This window comes from Baudoinia panamericana (assembly GCF_000338955.1).
Source record: "Baudoinia panamericana UAMH 10762 unplaced genomic scaffold BAUCOscaffold_8, whole genome shotgun sequence".
Taxonomy (NCBI): domain Eukaryota; kingdom Fungi; phylum Ascomycota; class Dothideomycetes; order Mycosphaerellales; family Teratosphaeriaceae; genus Baudoinia; species Baudoinia panamericana.
In genome coordinates this window covers 1,126,576-1,142,490 of record NW_006911264.1, presented here as the reverse complement: position 1 = coordinate 1,142,490, position 15,915 = coordinate 1,126,576, and the positions used below count along the sequence as shown (strand labels likewise).

General features: G+C 54.2%; 7 protein-coding genes across 7 annotated transcripts; 3 read left to right on the top strand and 4 right to left on the bottom strand.

The window, feature by feature from the left end:
• Positions 1-98: 98 nt before the first annotated feature.
• BAUCODRAFT_123897 (uncharacterized protein) lies at positions 99-1,526 on the top strand (the record flags this gene model as incomplete). The annotated part of the gene is made up of 3 exons (XM_007679724.1): positions 99-113; positions 165-1,405; positions 1,463-1,526. The coding sequence occupies 3 exons, from the start codon at positions 99-101 to the stop codon at positions 1,524-1,526; spliced, it is 1,320 nt and encodes a 439-aa protein (XP_007677914.1).
• A 246-nt stretch (positions 1,527-1,772) lies between these two features.
• Positions 1,773-3,305, bottom strand: BAUCODRAFT_542127 (uncharacterized protein). The gene is made up of 3 exons (XM_007679723.1): positions 3,022-3,305; positions 2,428-2,967; positions 1,773-2,370 (listed from the first exon to the last, which is right to left on the bottom strand). Exons 1-3 carry the CDS (start codon positions 3,064-3,066, stop codon positions 2,095-2,097), a joined length of 861 nt encoding a protein of 286 aa, XP_007677913.1. The 5' UTR covers positions 3,067-3,305; the 3' UTR covers positions 1,773-2,094.
• Positions 3,306-3,544: 239 nt separating this feature from the next.
• BAUCODRAFT_72890 (uncharacterized protein) lies at positions 3,545-9,775 on the bottom strand (the record flags this gene model as incomplete). The annotated part of the gene is made up of 2 exons (XM_007679412.1): positions 3,545-8,556; positions 9,583-9,775. Coding segments are annotated over 2 exons (5,205 nt in total), but the record flags the coding sequence as incomplete, so codon positions are not given.
• Positions 9,776-10,710: 935 nt separating this feature from the next.
• Positions 10,711-11,713, top strand: BAUCODRAFT_123895 (uncharacterized protein; the record flags this gene model as incomplete). The annotated part of the gene is made up of 3 exons (XM_007679722.1): positions 10,711-10,743; positions 10,806-11,236; positions 11,299-11,713. 3 exons carry the CDS (start codon positions 10,711-10,713, stop codon positions 11,711-11,713), a joined length of 879 nt encoding a protein of 292 aa, XP_007677912.1.
• A 20-nt stretch (positions 11,714-11,733) lies between these two features.
• On the bottom strand, positions 11,734-12,374 carry BAUCODRAFT_542189 (uncharacterized protein). Its single transcript, XM_007679721.1, has one exon. The coding sequence runs from the start codon at positions 12,340-12,342 to the stop codon at positions 12,007-12,009; it is 336 nt and encodes a 111-aa protein (XP_007677911.1). The 5' UTR covers positions 12,343-12,374; the 3' UTR covers positions 11,734-12,006.
• A 151-nt stretch (positions 12,375-12,525) lies between these two features.
• On the top strand, positions 12,526-14,365 carry BAUCODRAFT_542085 (uncharacterized protein). The gene is made up of 3 exons (XM_007679720.1): positions 12,526-12,707; positions 13,012-13,422; positions 13,475-14,365. The coding sequence occupies exons 2-3, from the start codon at positions 13,015-13,017 to the stop codon at positions 14,315-14,317; spliced, it is 1,251 nt and encodes a 416-aa protein (XP_007677910.1). The 5' UTR covers positions 12,526-12,707; positions 13,012-13,014; the 3' UTR covers positions 14,318-14,365.
• Positions 14,366-14,932: 567 nt separating this feature from the next.
• Positions 14,933-15,834, bottom strand: BAUCODRAFT_542051 (uncharacterized protein). The gene has a single exon (XM_007679719.1). The coding sequence runs from the start codon at positions 15,570-15,572 to the stop codon at positions 15,219-15,221; it is 354 nt and encodes a 117-aa protein (XP_007677909.1). The 5' UTR covers positions 15,573-15,834; the 3' UTR covers positions 14,933-15,218.
• Positions 15,835-15,915: the final 81 nt, after the last annotated feature.

The following is a 15,915-nucleotide window of genomic DNA, read 5'->3' as shown; positions in this document are numbered from 1 at the left end:
GCGCCATTGACTCACATGCATTTCACTTCTACTACAACTCTTCCTAGTCACCAGGAGTTGTACTATTGCGTTGGCCGTCAGGCCACCAAAACCTCACCATGTCGTGGAAGAAGGTGAGCTTGACTCGCATGAGCCAAGATGATCTCCTACTGACAGGACGACAGTCGACTGCGCTGATGGACACCATCAAGCACTACAGCAGCTTCCCCGCGACCGGTGTCTCATTACGGCAAATGGTACAGTTCGGTCAAAGTGTGTCGACGGGGACACTATTTCGCGCTTCGCAGTTTCTGTCCGAAGAGTTGCCCATTCGGTTGGCGCATAGAGTGCAAGAGTTGGGGGACCTACCCGATGGCTTGAACGATATGCCAAGTATTAAAAAAGTGCAAGACTGGTATGCGCAGTCGTTCGAGGAGATTACGACTCTACCGAAGCCGAGCTTGAGCACAGAGGTGAAGGAGCGTCTGTCAAAGCCCGCCAAGAGTACTGGGAAGCCCTCACGCATCCTCAGCGAGACGACGCACAATCCTAGCGTAAAGCCTGGTCAATACAAATCGAATGCAAAAGGAGTGCCGGGCGAGGACAGCTCTGCTAAGCGAACGGGCAACGTGCGACGGTATTATAGTGCCGCAGACGACAACGGCGAGTGGCCTCCCGAGTTGAGCGACTTTAACACACGCTTCGCAAAGCTGTTGGAGAAGATCAAACGACGACATGACCCTGTGGTGACCACCATAGCGCAAGGCATTCTCGAATACAAGCGGAAACGGCAACGCATGCAGATCGACCACCACATCCAAGCCTTCCTCGATCGTTTCTACATGAGCCGTATTGGCATCAGAATGCTGATAGGCCAACATATTGCTTTGACTGACCAACGAACGCATTCGGATCCGAACTATGTGGGCATCATCTGCACGAAGACGAACGTACGGGATTTGGCACAAGAGGCTATCGAGAACGCTCGCTTCGTATGCGAGGACCACTATGGCTTGTTTGACGCACCGAAGGTGCGATTAGTATGCGACCCCGGCCTGAGCTTCATGTACGTACCTGGCCATTTGTCGCACATGCTGTTCGAGACGCTTAAGAACAGCTTGCGGGCGGTTGTTGAAACGCATGGGCAGGAGAAAGAGGAGTTTCCTGTCACTCAAGTCATCGTGAGCGAGGGACGGGAAGACATTACTTTCAAGATTAGCGATGAAGGAGGTGGAATACCGCGGTCAAGCATACCGATGGTGTGGACGTACATGTACACGACTGTTGATCAGACGCCCAGTCTGGACCCGGACTTCAATAAGAGTGACTTCAAGGCGCCGATGGCTGGTTTTGGATATGGATTACCGATCAGTAGACTGTATGCGAGATACTTCGGCGGTGATCTGAAGTTGATCAGCATGGAGGGGTCAGTAATCCACCTTAGTTGTGAGTATAGCGTGTCCACCAGCTGACCATCAAGCAGTTACGGCACAGACGTGTATTTACACCTCAACCGCCTCTCCTCGTCATCGGAACCACTTCAATGACAACGACCAGTCATGAGGGATGAATGGACAAACACTACTGTGCTAAATGGAGGTCTGACGTCCTCCAGCACACAACAGCCGGCCGGCACGAGGACCGGCTACGCCGACTCGCGTTCATTCCAAGGATTGACACGCGTCGGAAGACAAACCGAGTTAGACCGAGGCGCTAGCCTCAACCTGGCCGCAAGGGCCATGAAGTTGAAGATTAAGGACAGCAAAGGTCTTGACAGTATCATGAGAAATCGAGAAGTTAGCGAAAGGAGACAGGTAGGTGACGCGGAAAGCATGATGGGCAGCCGGGAGGGCGTTGGAGGAAAGCCGGGATGGTGGAAAGATGTAGGCATGGAAGAGGGCCTGTGAGCAAGCTCCTCACGGTCGGCTTCACCAGGTGTCTGGTGCGTTGCGTGTGCAATTTGGGGGTTGTAAAGATGTCTTGCAAGGCTCGCAAAAGCGATCTGCGTTGCCTACGAAAGCGGCTGTGAAACGATACATAGGCAGTACAGACACATTCTTGAGAACAGAAACACGCTCGATCGTCAGTGAAAGCACTGTGAAACAGACATCGAGGTTAGTCCGCCTCCTCGCCAGACTCACGCCAACGATCATGCTCCCGCCATGGTCCATTAGAGCGCGATCTGCTGCCCTCAATGGTCGACGCTAGCGTGGAATCGTGGTTCAACCGGTCCACTTCCGCTCGTACACTGCCCTCCTCGGCGTCTTCAACGTCGCGATACTGTATCGCTTGACGCTTCGGCCCGCCATCTACACTGCCCTGTTCGTTGGGCAGACGAATGGCTGAAGGCAGCCACGCGGAGCTTGATGACGGCGAGAGCAGGATTGCGATCTGAACTAGGTTAGCCATGCGATCTCGATGTACATATGGCAAGGAGATATTACTCACCTTCCACACAAACACCGCCAATGGGACGATTAGAAGCATTATAGCCACCTTCCTCTCCTCGTCACGCCACGGCTCGATGCAGGCTGTAGTCCTTTCGTAGCGGACCATGCAGGCGTCGGCGTTGTGTCCGTTACCCGGGAAGGGATAAGCCATGTCCTTCGGGCTGTTGAGCCCACAACATTGGAAAGCATCCTGGATCTTCTGGATGGTCTCGGCATCTCTAGCGCGGAACAGACTCTGCCATTGCTCCCTCAAGGCGCAGTCCAAGCTGCCAGGTGGCGAAATGTGCGTGCCAGCTAGAGTCGCAAGAACGGTCTCGAAGATCAGGAAAGCTACAATTGTGATTTGAACCACCCGTGACGTCTGAAGATGGCCCTTTGCGGCAAGACCCTCGTTAAAGGCAATGACCGCCTCAAGGGCGATGCCGGCAAGAGGTGGGAGAGCCACACAGAGACCAGCTATGATGTCGGCAATAGGCAGAGAGTAGACATGCGCACTGTGGAGTGCGTAGGCAGCAAGGGCTGTCAGCGCGCTAAGATACTGAACCCTCTTCGTTAGAGCGTAGCTACATTTACGTAGGCATAGATAGCTTACCACAACGCTGACGCCTGTGACTATCTGTCGTCTCGTGATGGCCATGATGCCTGCTTATGAGAGCGTGTATGCGTTCGCCGTGCGATGAACGCAGAGACACTGCACGTTCTGCTCCCGAGGGTGCCACTGTTTCCTCCTTCAAGCCAAGGACTCGAGACAGTGCACTGTATAACGACGTAGCGATGACGGCACAATTGAAAACACAAGAAATGAAGCAGTCGAAGTACAGGATCAAGAAATAACCAATGCGCGGAGCCCTGCAGCTCGAATCACGAACAGGAACACTTGGGAGGGGTAGATTGAGCTGTCTGAAACTTGATGCGGTGATGGTGTGGTGCGCCAACGCGTTCTATTCGCGCTGCACGCGACATGCGCAGATGGAGCCCTCGGAGCTGCAGACGATCGGCAAAAGCTGGGGTGACACTTGCAAACCATCTGTGACAGCAGTAGCGCTTGCAGCTCGCAAAGTCGATCATAAATTTCATTCACGTGCTCGCTAGAACGCTATCAATGCTCCCACCATTTAGATGACAATGCTATCAACGTCACAGACATCATGGTCTCCGCGTCCTCGAACCAAGGCTTGACCGCTCGCCATAACGGCGCTGTAACTCACGCAGTACTGTTTCACAGAGGCGAGCAGCCCCTGCAATCCAGTGTCATCGTCCGCCAGATGTACGATCACTTCTCTTGCAGAAGTACCTCTTCTCACGAAGTAGTGTCCGTCATATGCGTACCATTCTTTCTCCAAGGCATTCTCGACTTGCTGCCTCGTGAACGTCTGCGTGTCTGGCCATGTCAAGAATTGGTCAGTGTTGGAGTTCTGGAGAGACTCGGGAATAGCGCCGTTGGCGCCTTCCATCCGCGCTAAGATATCGAGCGCAGCGGCGTGCGTCGATGGCAGGAGGCTGTCCAGATTGTCGATCGCCCATTTGGATCGTTGCAGGAACTCGGAGACGGTTAGCATGGCCCGCAACACTTCGAAAACAAGCGTCAACACCCTCTGCGAGTGTGGCAAACGTAGCAATCCAGGGTGATCCAGCACTTCCGAAATGGGCGTCTTCAAGCTGAGAAGTACGGATATAAGCATGTCCTTCATAGCCTTTGAGTGTTGTTCGTCCGTGACCGCGCTCTGGTACATCAAAGAGTCTACGGTCATCGCGCAGGCCTCCAGAATTGGCAGTGCCAGGATCCACGAGCACGCGGTAGATAAGGCCATCCGAATGTACGCAGGAAAGATTGCGGTAAGCAGGACGTGCCGCAAGCTTGGTGACTGAGTGCTGCTGCAGTCCAGCACGCCGTCCATGGCGCTGACAAGCTGCTGGACAAGATACGCTTGCTGATCATCGACGGCAGCTCGCTCACTGACCGTATGCACGAATACAGCGAGCTGTTTCCTCGTCCTGCCATCTGCCAGCTTTGGTACGTAACTCTTCAGCCTGCCTTCAACGTACATCGGGTCTCCAGCGGGCAGAGGGAAAGCGGAGGAGTTTGTAAAGAAGCCATCGACCGGACAGATATCGATGGTGTGCTGCTGCAGAAATGAAATTATATGCTGGACGAACTCGACGTACGAGCCTTCCGCATTCGCATCGGCTGATGTGTTGTTGGGCGAAACGCAGAGCTCTTGGTAGTTGGACTTCATGGCTAGCATGAGCGCTTTTAGGAGATCACCGTATTCCTTGCGCAACTCCAACACATACCCCGGCCGGGTACGTAAGGTCTTGTCGAAATCCTCCCGCATGTTAGAAAGGACGATGGAGAGTACAGCAAGCCTTCGTACACGTATGATGTCCAAGCTAACGTCGAAGCGAGCGGTTCTCGGATTGCGAGTGAACGGCAAGTTATGCAGCATGGCGTGATTGTTGTGACTGTTGCTTAAGGCAGCAGTGAGTAGGTGTTGATGCTTGAGCAGCGCCTCCCGTTCGACAAGCGAAACCAGCCACACTCTGAGCGAGTCCACCTGGAGTTCCGAGTCCCCAGGGACACCTCCTACAACGAGCCGGGCGTAGAAGTACGGTGTCCACTTGCGTTTGTGGTCGGTGTCACGAAGCTGGCGCCATGAGTCAATTGAGTACTCGTCTGTGAAGCTGCTCAAGCTTCTTCTACCGGCTTCGACGGCGCTGTGGACAATGTCCGCCCAAACGTCGACAAGCCCAGCTAGTATCGTGTCTTCCACAGGACCATCAGACCCGAAAATGTTCGACAAGAGCTGAGCTACTCCGCTTTGGAGTACTTCGCTTATGCTACTATGCTCCGCAACAGATCCGCCTTGGCCTGTGGTTAGCGCCTGCAAAGCGTCCAGGTCGCCGTAGTCTTGGCTCTCCTCGCTTTCCAGTTGACTCTCTGGCATGCGTAGGAGCTTTGATTCGACAGTTAATGCTGTCTTCAGCACCTGAATAGCTTCGTCTAATACAACGAGCAGTCGTCTTTCGGAAACATCGAACGGTACGAAGATCTTCCAAAAATTGCAGCCTTGGATGAGAGCCACCGCAGTTGGCAGATTGTTTGTTGCATTGAGAGCTCGTTTGAGACCGGCCAAAACATCCACCAGAGTAGCAGCGATCTGCCTCTGATTGCTTGCAATTGTTGTTGTGAGCATACAGTCTGTTATGGCAACAACGCCCTGCGCCCTTGCCGTTGCGAAGTCACGCTCCGCCTCGGTCTTTGCAAGGCGATACTGTCCCACCGTCTTCACAAGGATGTCCTGAAACCATACCGTAAACGGCTGCAGTGCCTCATCCCGCAAGGCACTCGAGGCCTGGAAGCTAGCGAGGTGGGTCCATGCACGTACGCTGAGACGACAAGCTTCTCGATGGGACTGAGTATGGTCCACAAGGTTCTGCAGAAGCTCAGGACGCAGCCGATGGCTGGGAGGCGAGGCGAAGTAGAGGGTACAAAGCAAGTCAAAGTGGTTCCGGAGAGCCTCAATGTCCGACTGCTTGACATCCGCGTCTTTCCGATACGTTCGCCCATGATTTGGCACAAAGCGCCAAACTATCCCGCTTATCTTCCGATCGGAATAGACGCCGTACTTGCGCATGTTCAGCAGCCCCAATGCCAGGATTTTGAGGAAACTATGGAATGATTGGTCTTCGGGCTGCAGTTCAAGCGAAGGCGATGCCTCAAGCACGTCAAGGTACGCAACAGAGCCGTGCGACTGCTCATGCTCCAGTTGCGCGAATCCTCGGCAAGCAAAGAAGTCAAAGATGGTGCTCAGCACCGGCTCGCATTCAGACCAGCCCCAGTCGCTGACCAGCCGGTAGCATCTGGACAACGTTGCTCGCACGTAGTCATTGATCGTTGATGAGCGGCCACTGGCCGTGGCTGGATACAGGCTAAAGAGCCGCCCAAGAAGCTGTTTTGGCAGCGACCAGCCCTGCGGGATCGTCTGAAAGCGGCTGCCTGGCCGTGCAATACCATACTCGTCGACTTCTAAAGCAGGGAGCAAAGTGAAGATGCCATACCAGACCTGGTCCAGGACACTAACCGAAGTGCCTGAGCGGGTGGGGTTAGCCAGAACAGGTTCGATGACATCCCAGAAAGCGAAGCCCTTGAATTCGTTCGTTGAGCGTCGTAGACCGTGGCGGAGAAGCACGGCTGTTGACAGTGATATATCGTCGTTCCGAATGCCAGCTTCACGTATGGTATGGTGCCGTAGGGTCTCGTAAGTTGCTCGTAAATCCTCCATCCGACCAGCATACAGCTGCTCCGCAAGCTTCTGTGCGCTGCGCTTGACTAGTTCATCAGTCCGCTGCTTGACCTCGTGCGTAACCATGTAATCATTACACAGCTGCGATACTTGCATAGCAATGACCAGGGTGTACTGCAAGCAACAAACATGCACATCTGGTTTAACGCATGGCTCCGCGCTGAGTTCAGCGCTCACTTCGTCTAGGTTTTCGACAAGCCCCTGTAGGTGGATGATGCATGCCCGGCGATCGACGGGGTCGAGAAACGCAAGGCATTTCGAGCAGTAGCGTACTATCGAGCGAAGCATATGCTCAACGTTAGATCTGACAATAGCGAGCTGTTCAGCCTTCGTGATTTCAGCTGGTAAGTTCACAAGCGTAGAGGAAGCGTCCCGGATGCCTTGAGGTATCTTTGCCATGCCGGATGCCACGCCTTCGGTCCATGGACCCCATTCCAGTACTTGCTCGCCCACATGCACACGCATGCGGCCAGTGACGGTTGCAAAGTTACGGTCATTGAGTCTGAGACTAGCCGCAAAGTCGCCACTGCCAATGAATGTGCTCTCGTGGAAGAAAATGCCCAGCGGTAACGGACGCACATCGAAGTCTGTTGCATAACGGGATCCGAACGGTCCCAGGCCGTTCAGAATGGTGCTAGTAGTTGTAGGTTCTTCAATTGGAAAGTCCTCGACGATGACAACATCGGGCAGAGGCTCGCTTGGCTGTCGGTAGTGACGTGAGTCCGCATTGAGATGTCTCGCAAGCCGTTTACGCTGTCTTAAGGGCAGCCGAGCCCGCTCCATTTGTTCTTGGTGATCGTTGTTATTGAGGAAGTGGTCTGTCTGCGAGCTAAGCTCGACTTGGCAATGGACTGCACTCGGTTGCGCGTGTGCGGCTTCATGCTGCTGCAGATATCGAAGACGCTGTAAGCCTGTGGACGGCACGGATCGGGCAGGCTTGGTGACAGCTTCAGTCAAGCAATTGATGCGGCGCACAAAGGCCAACGACCGGTGATGCTGATCAAAGGTCGATTCAAGAGACTCGAGCTGAGCGTTACGATAAGTTGTAATCTGTGGGCGTTGTCGGTTACGCCTGCGACGTAGACTATCGTCGAGCTCCTCAGGGTCGCCCATCTGTGCACTGCGGTCTTGAGACTCACTGACTGCGTCCGCACGGTCGCGTCGAAGGACTATAAGCTCAAGTTGCGTTTGCCGATGCCGACGAGTGGTGGTGACCACTCTTCGGGATTTCTTCTCCAGGCTTGCGGACTTACGCAAGGGCTGCGGCAACCTACCCTGCTGAAGATTGCTGATGTCGCGTAGGGGAACGTAACGATCTTCAGACAGCCCTTCATCAGCTGGTGGTGGGAGCCTATGTTTCTCAAAATCCGTAAGTAGTCGCCGCATTGTATGACATGGCGCAATGGTGCCTTCCCGCCAGGCGTTCAAGGTCTGGTTGGCCTCGGCCGTGTCGTCTTCGGTGGCGAGTCGAACGACCTTATTCGACGGAGAATGTCTGCCGTGGTTCGTTTGTTGTTGTGCTTGACGGCGAGCCAAGCGAAGGAACTGGGGCAACGGTGCATCGTTGGACATTACAGGTGTTACGTCCAAGATGCTTAGTCGATGGCCACATGATTGCTGCTTCGGACGTTGTTGGCGTTGCCATCCTCTTGTTCGCTTGATCACAGTCCTGGGTCGTTCGAAAGCGCTAACGCCTCCTCTTTCCTCGGAGAAGGATTGGCGCTGCTGGTTGATACCTCGTAAAGCATCAGTGATCTTGGGTTCTCTGATTCTTGTGACTGATGGCTTGTGGTTTCGGCGTGTAGATGCAGCTAACATTGGGTCTACCCAGTCTACTTCCATCAGATCAGCGGTGCATCCTATGTTGCGCTCGAGCGTGAGTTGAGCGGTCAGTCTAGGTGCTAGGCGGGGAGCAGACCGTCCGGCGCCTCCGTCGTATCTAGACTCATGATCGGAAGCTGCTTCATTATCGGTAAGCACGAGAGGGCTGTTTCGCGCCGGCGTGGTGGAAGCGTGGCCGATTCGTTGGGCGATTCCTCGGAGCGGACGCATACCAGACGGTGGCGGTGATGCTGTGCTGGGACATCGTGGCCTTTGCGTCGAAGGGGACGTTCGGCGCTGTTGTGCACGGAGATCAATCTTGAGCCAGGAAGCGGGCAGTACACCCCGAATACGTTTGCGGGCTTTCAGTAGTTGTCTTTCTTCGACATACTGGTCATTATCAGAGCCCACCTCCGAGTCCGTGCTAGAGCCCACCTCCGAGTCCGTGCTAGAGCCAACAGCGATCGCAGGTGCCTGAGCTCTTGACGTTCTTGCGAAGCGCAAGCGACGAGGCACAGATTTCGAGCCTGGGGTTGGAAACTCTCCGGCTGTCGCAACGTCCAAAGGCGCGTCAGACGAGATCTGAGGTGTGGGTAGAGCAGCCTTAGCGCTGTAGGGCAGTCTGAAGCCAGAAGGAAGCACAGGCGAGGCCGCTTTGCCTGAGTCACTTGAGGTCGGCGGCAGGGATGGAGGTGTAACGTAGTCACCTACATCGGCCTGTGCGGCCACAAGGGACGTGGGGCCATCGTTGAGAGATTCTTGTGCGTGAGCTTGTAACGGATGCGGTAGTTTCCTTCGTTTGTGGTTGATGTAGACACCGCCAGTAACTCTCCGTTTTAAAATGGCTTCAATCTCCGGAAATTCATCATCAGACTCTCGTTGGTCAGCGGCGGCACTTTGCGCGGCACTGAGCACATTCTCAGTCTCACGCGCAATGTCAGAGGATGCAGTCATCAATTCAGGACTTTGTTCTTCGGGCAAGACGTCGGCCTCCTGCAGGTTCCAACCCTCCTGGCTCTCGACTGCACCAGAGGATTGACTCTGCGTCTCTTCCACACCATCGTGGACGATCCTAAAATGGACAGGTTTTAGACCTCGCTGTCTCCATTGCTGATGGTACAGGGTGCGGTCGTGCAGATAGGGATGCAGCTGCTTCTCCGTCCTCGCTCGTAGCGGCCTGCGATTGAGTACGGCGGGGCTTGCATCGCTCTCTGCGAAGTCCGGGTTCTCGATTCTCCCGTTCGCCACGGTCACGGTATTCGTGCCTCCAGACAAACCTCCCAACAAGCCAGCGAATGGAGGCGCAGGTGGTGTGCCACCGAGCTCACTAAGTGGGGAGGAAAACGTGCTTGCATAGTCGACCCTGCCATTGTCTGGCGTTGTCGGTCGGTCAAAATCATGTACAGCGAAAAGCTGGCTCACATTTCGAAGCTCGTCGTCTGCATTGCGCCGTGAACCGGGCTGCTGGTCGGGAAGCAGATCTCGTTCCTGGGCAATTGACTTGATTGGGGAGCCAGGGCTGCTCGATGTGGCTCTCGGAGTCTGCGACTGCTCGTTCTTTGCCGACCTACGATTCTTGCCATAGGTAGCGATGCTTGTAGCCTTGCCCTGCAGCCAAGGTTCATCGTCACAAGCTGATTCAATGAGATTCTGTCCGGTAGCGCAGTCACCCCTCCGAGCAGGGGCGGCTCCAGTGACACGCAGAGATGGCTGTGTCTCGTTAGCTTCTCCATGATCATTGATCTTTTGTCGCTTTCGGGCCCTTTCCTGGTCCTGCGAATCATTGCTGAATGCAACGTCCTCGTCTTCCGAGTCTGCAACCTCGATCCGGCCCTTCCAACGCTCCATTCGTACTATGCTGCATATTCATCTTGCACGCCGGCGCTGCAGATACGATCGCCGGCGAGTCTGATGTGGAAGTGACAAGACATGCAGTCGGAGTGTTCAGACACGCGATGGGAAGACGCGCCGCAAAGTGGGGCCAAAATGGACCCTGACTCGAGCCACGATACGTCAGCGAGTTGCGAAAGGCAGCCGCATCTGCAGCATGCCATGCAGCCGTATCCAACTCTAGCTCGGCCCTATTGATGAATCGGCTTGCCTGGCATACACTCGCTTAAGATCTGGCCAACAAGTTCCATAGCATCAAGGCGACAATGTCGCAAGATCCTCGAGCACTCCTCCAGCAGGTAAGCTCTCCACGCCTCCGGCGCACGTTAAGCACGTGCAGCGACTTACAGAACATATACAGGCCGACAAGGCCGCCTCATCCGCTGGGGGCGGCTTCTCCCTCTTTGGCGGGCGCACAGAGAAATTCGAGCGCGCCGTCGAGCTCTACACCCAGGCAGCGAATGCCTTCCGCATGCAGAAAGCCGGTCGCGAAGCAGGACAAGCTTTCGAGAAAGCTGCATCGTTACAACAGCAGAAACTCAACGAGCCTGACGATGCCGCGAACACACTCACAGAAGCCTTCAAGAGCTACCGAAAAGACGAGCCGGAGGATGCGGCGCGGTGTTTGGAGCAGGCCATAAACCATTACACAATGAAGGGCAACTTCCGAAGAGCGGCAGGGTACAAGCAACAACTAGCGGAGCTGTACGAGGTGGAGATAGATGATCAGAAGAGAGCGGCAGAGGCGTATGAGACGGCGGCCGGTTGGTTTGAGAACGATAATGCAGAGGCGTAGGTATTGAGTTGTCTGTCTGCTGGCAAGCCACTGTTACTGACGCTCTCGGCACGCGCAGACTTGCAAACAAGCTGTACCTCAAGCTCGCCGATCTCTCTGCCCTTGAGAAGGACTACTACAAGTCCATATCCAACTATGAGCGCGTCGCCAAATCCAGCATAAACAACAACCTGATGAAGTGGTCGGTAAAAGAGTATCTCCTCAAGGCAGGTATATGTCATCTCTGCACCGGAGACATGGTAGCCACCAACCGAGCATTGGAGAGCTATCGCGATCTTGATCCGTCATTTGCCTCGACACGGGAGCACCAATTGCTTGTAGATTTGGTGGAAGCGGTAGATGAAGGTGATCAGGAGAAGTTCGCAGACAAGCTGTTCCAATTCGACCAGCTGAGCAAGCTGGACAAGTGGAAGACGACGTTGTTGCTGCGGGTGAAAGAGGGTATCGAGGAGAAGGGTGAAGATTTCTCATGATGTCGAGCTGATGGCCCTGTGAGGCTTGGTTGAAGGCGCGTGGTGACATCCGGTTGAGCGAGCGATCCCTTCCTTGGGCTGTAATAGCGCCACGACTGCTGATGTGAAAGTCGAATTTTCGCTGCCACTGTGTTGTCTTGCTATCTTAAGTTCGCCTTGAACTATTGATTGCTCCAGTGTGTCGTTCATGCCGTACGGTACGCGAGACACTAAGTAGGTCGGACAGTACCATTTACAGCAGTAGCTGATGTGCAGACGGCATACTCCGGCTATTTGTCTGTTCCTTTTCCATTTCAAACGCCTTCCTTAGGCACCTTGGCTGCGACGACATGGGCTCTCTCCTCGCTCTCCGGTACTGCAGTCTGTTGCCGTGCGAACAACAACTGTCGCCAACCCCATAACGCACCCTTCTTGTCGGTATCTGTGACCTGATGCTTGGCCTCCTTGAGATCGCTTATAAGCGCCTTACTGATCGCATGTTCATCTTGCTTTACATGCGATTCGTTGAACGTGCCCTCTCGTGTTTCCTTCAGGCGTTGAAGCTCCGGTTGCCACGCCACATAAGCTGTAACAACGCCAAAGATCGTAGCAAGGCTAACACCCCAGAATGCTGAACCTGCTCTGCTCATGCTGTTGCTTTGATAAGGCCGTGAGAATAAAGGAGAGCCTGATGTTGCGCACCGATCACATGATTGGACCAGATCATGGAGTCACTCATGCTCAGCATTACGCATATCATGACCATAAGAACCCACCCACCACTCTCATCCTGACGTTCCTCTCTACTTGTGCAAAGGCCTATCATGCTCCACCTTCGCGGACAACGAGCTTGAGCGCCTAGCGCGTACTGTGATGCGTCCACTACCTCACCTTTCCTCGCTTAGGATATTTGGGTGAATTGACGCTGGAGTCAGCACTGTTGACGTCACGCGTGTTCAAAACTCTACGTTATGTCGGAGCAGACTGCTCCATCTAGCCGTACACAGATTGAAAGGTAGGGCAGACCGTGAACGACAGCAGTCTATCGTATTGACTTGCTGCCCGTCTTCGTAAATCTTTCTTCCAAGACCGCTAGCTTTCCCAAAAATGTCTTCAATCACTAGCGATGACGGTCTGTCGGACCAGCTGAGACAAGAATTACAAACTATCGAGAAACAGTTCGAAGTCAACACGCAGATCTTGAAGGACATCAGTGCTCGCTTTGAAGAAGAGCTCAAGGAGGGACTCGAGAATCATGGCTCGAACATTGTACGACCCGTTAATCCGCGACGACTGTATCGTACTAATGGTTTCTACAGCCCATGAACGTGACATGGACGCTCGGCTTCCCAACCGGCAACGAGAAGGGCCAGTATCTCACTATGGATCTCGGAGGCACAAAGCTACGGGTTTGTTGGATCAAACTGAATCAGCGCCATGGTCAAACGGAGCTGGATCAGGACGTCTATCAATTCCCATCGGCAGTCAAGACCAGCGATGCGGACACATTATGGAGCTTCATTGCCGACTCGCTACAAGACTTTGTTGGGAAACGTTCGCTACAGGGAACTGCAGAGAACCCGCTACCACTTGGCTTCACCTTCTCTTATCCGGCTTCGCAGGACTACATCGACCATGGTGTGCTTCAAACCTGGACTAAAGGCCTCGCGATCAAAGGTGTCGAAGGTGAAGATGCAGCCGGCCAGCTTCGGGATGCGATGGCTAAGCGGGTATGCTTTGCGATCTCCGACCACTTCGTCGTCCACAGCTGACCACATGCAGAATCTTCCAATCCGCTTAGTGGCCCTCATCAATGACACTACCGGCGCCATGATTGCTTCAGCATATAACGACCCTGACACTATCGTGGGCGCAATCTTCGGCACAGGCTGTAATGCTGCCTACATGGAGAACGTGGGCTCGATCCGGAAGATGAAGATTGATCTGCCGCCAGACACGCCGATGGCGATCAATTGTGAGTATGGTGCTTTCGACAATGCACACCGTGTGTTGCCTCGGACAAAGTATGACGTAGCCATCGACGAAGAGAGTCCAAAGCCGGGTGAGCAGTCCTTCGAGAAGTTGAGCGCTGGACTGTATCTAGGCGAGATATTCCGGCAGATCCTACTGGATTTATATGAACGACAAGTGGTGTTGAAAGGCCAGGATGCGACAAGCCTCAAGCAACCATACGCTCTCGACACTGGGTTCCTGTCCGCACTAGAAAACGACCCGCTTCCAGGAGTGAAAGCACAGTTTGCAGAGTTATTGAAGCTTAAGCCAACGGACGAGGAGCTGTGGCTATGTCATAGATTGGCGGAGATCATCGCCATTAGAGGGGCAAGACTGTGTACGTGTGGTATTTCCGCTATCTGCCGCATGAAAGGTATTAAGTCCGGTCATGTTGCCGCGGACGGCAGTGTGGCGAACAAGCATCCTACATTCAAGCAGCGGTGGGCGCAGGCAATGGGCGAAGTGCTCGATTGGCCGCAGGACCGCAAAGAAGACCCCATTACCATCACGAGCGCCGAAGACGGAAGCGGTATTGGTGCGGCGGTGATTGCGGCGATGACGGAAGAGAGGGCAAGGCAAGGGAATATGGTGGGCATACGACAGCAGAAGTAATAGTCGGCTAGTCGAATGGACCACGGACGGCAGATTGCCAACCATTTTCTAATGGACTTGAACATTGCGCTTCGATTCCTCCCGAGAACCGCTTCGTTATACTGCATGGTTGCGGCAGTGCCCAGCGAATGTCGCAGCTGTCATCAAGGACTCGATCGCCAAGGCTCGAGTCCTCCTCCACCCTCCGCACCAAAGCTTTCGCACCGAATAGACAACGCATTGGAGAGCAACAGTGCCGATCGATACCTGGAGAGTCTGGCCTGCCATACCTAATAGACCCATGTCTTCGAAGCAGGGTGTTGACAAACTAATACTCACGGGCACGCGCATCCATTAACGTACAACATTCAGCGCTTTGAGTACGGCGCGGTGCTAGCACGGGTTGTCTGAGGGCAGTGGGCGGGTGTAGATGTCCCCTATAAGACCCGCGGTAATCTCAATGAGAAAGGCATGTGTACGCCCACGGCAGGCGCCACTTCGCTCCGGAGCTCATGGAGAGTAGTCCGTGAGGTTTCTGAGATGGCGTGGGGAGGCTGACTAGCAGTCCGTCTGCTGTCAGCCTTCATATACTCAATCTGTCAGTAGAGAAAGCTTGGGTTGCGTGCGAATAGTATTGCGCACTCTCTCGCGCGGATCCAAGGCTCCCCTTTGCTCAGCACAGATAGAGCCCAGTTGACTGTAAATGATGTTCATGCCGTCATTCCCTGCACGCTAGTTCCTGCGGCTGTGACCCGCTGGCAGAGCAGACCTTCCGAGCCGAATGTCTTCCAGTATCTCGTCCTCGAGTTCATAACGGTGCTGCAGCGTCCGCATGTTGCCATGATGGAACTGATAGTACCGGTCGAATTTCTCGTCATCGCCGGAATTGGTACATGGGCGCCTGCCGTAAAATTTCTGTAGACTAAGTGTATCGACTTGCAACGGCATCCCAGCTAGCTTCGACTTTGTGCCACACACTGTCGCAGAGCGGATCGTCGGCAGGGATGGAAGGCTTCAAGCACTCGACAGTAATCATGGCCAGCTGCTTACTGCGGAAGCTTGCAAGCCAGCGAGCGTCAGCCTCTTCCGTTGGCATGCGAAGCAGTATACGCTTCTGACCAGGAAATGTCCTCTTAGCGATGTAGAGCGTAACTGCAGCAATGCGACTTTGCACAGCCTTCCAGATGTGCTTGTTGACAAGGCGGAAGTTCATGAAGCTGTCGATGTCGAGGTGAGTGGCCAGTTCGATCACCAAATCGTCGTGAAAATTCTCCATGGAGGATGTGTACGTTTGGAGGCTGCAGCGCGGATGAGGAGGCTCGGCAACTTCGAAGGAGTGACCGAGGCCACACTTTGAGTAGCAAGCGAATGTGCCCGTCAATTACCAAAATTCCACCGCAGCAGGCTGCCCTACACTGCTTGTCTTGCTAGAGACAGAGATGCGTCTCGCTAGGTACTTTGTAGTTGACAGTCGGCACTCATCGAGTCGTGGTGGTCAGTTTCGCCACCGCGTTGTAATTGCGGCGCCGCCAAAATCGTCGATATCAACACTCAACTTAACCCTTGTTGAACTGTGCATCGGCAGTACTTCTGTGAGAGAGAGGGGAAGGCCGCCTGAG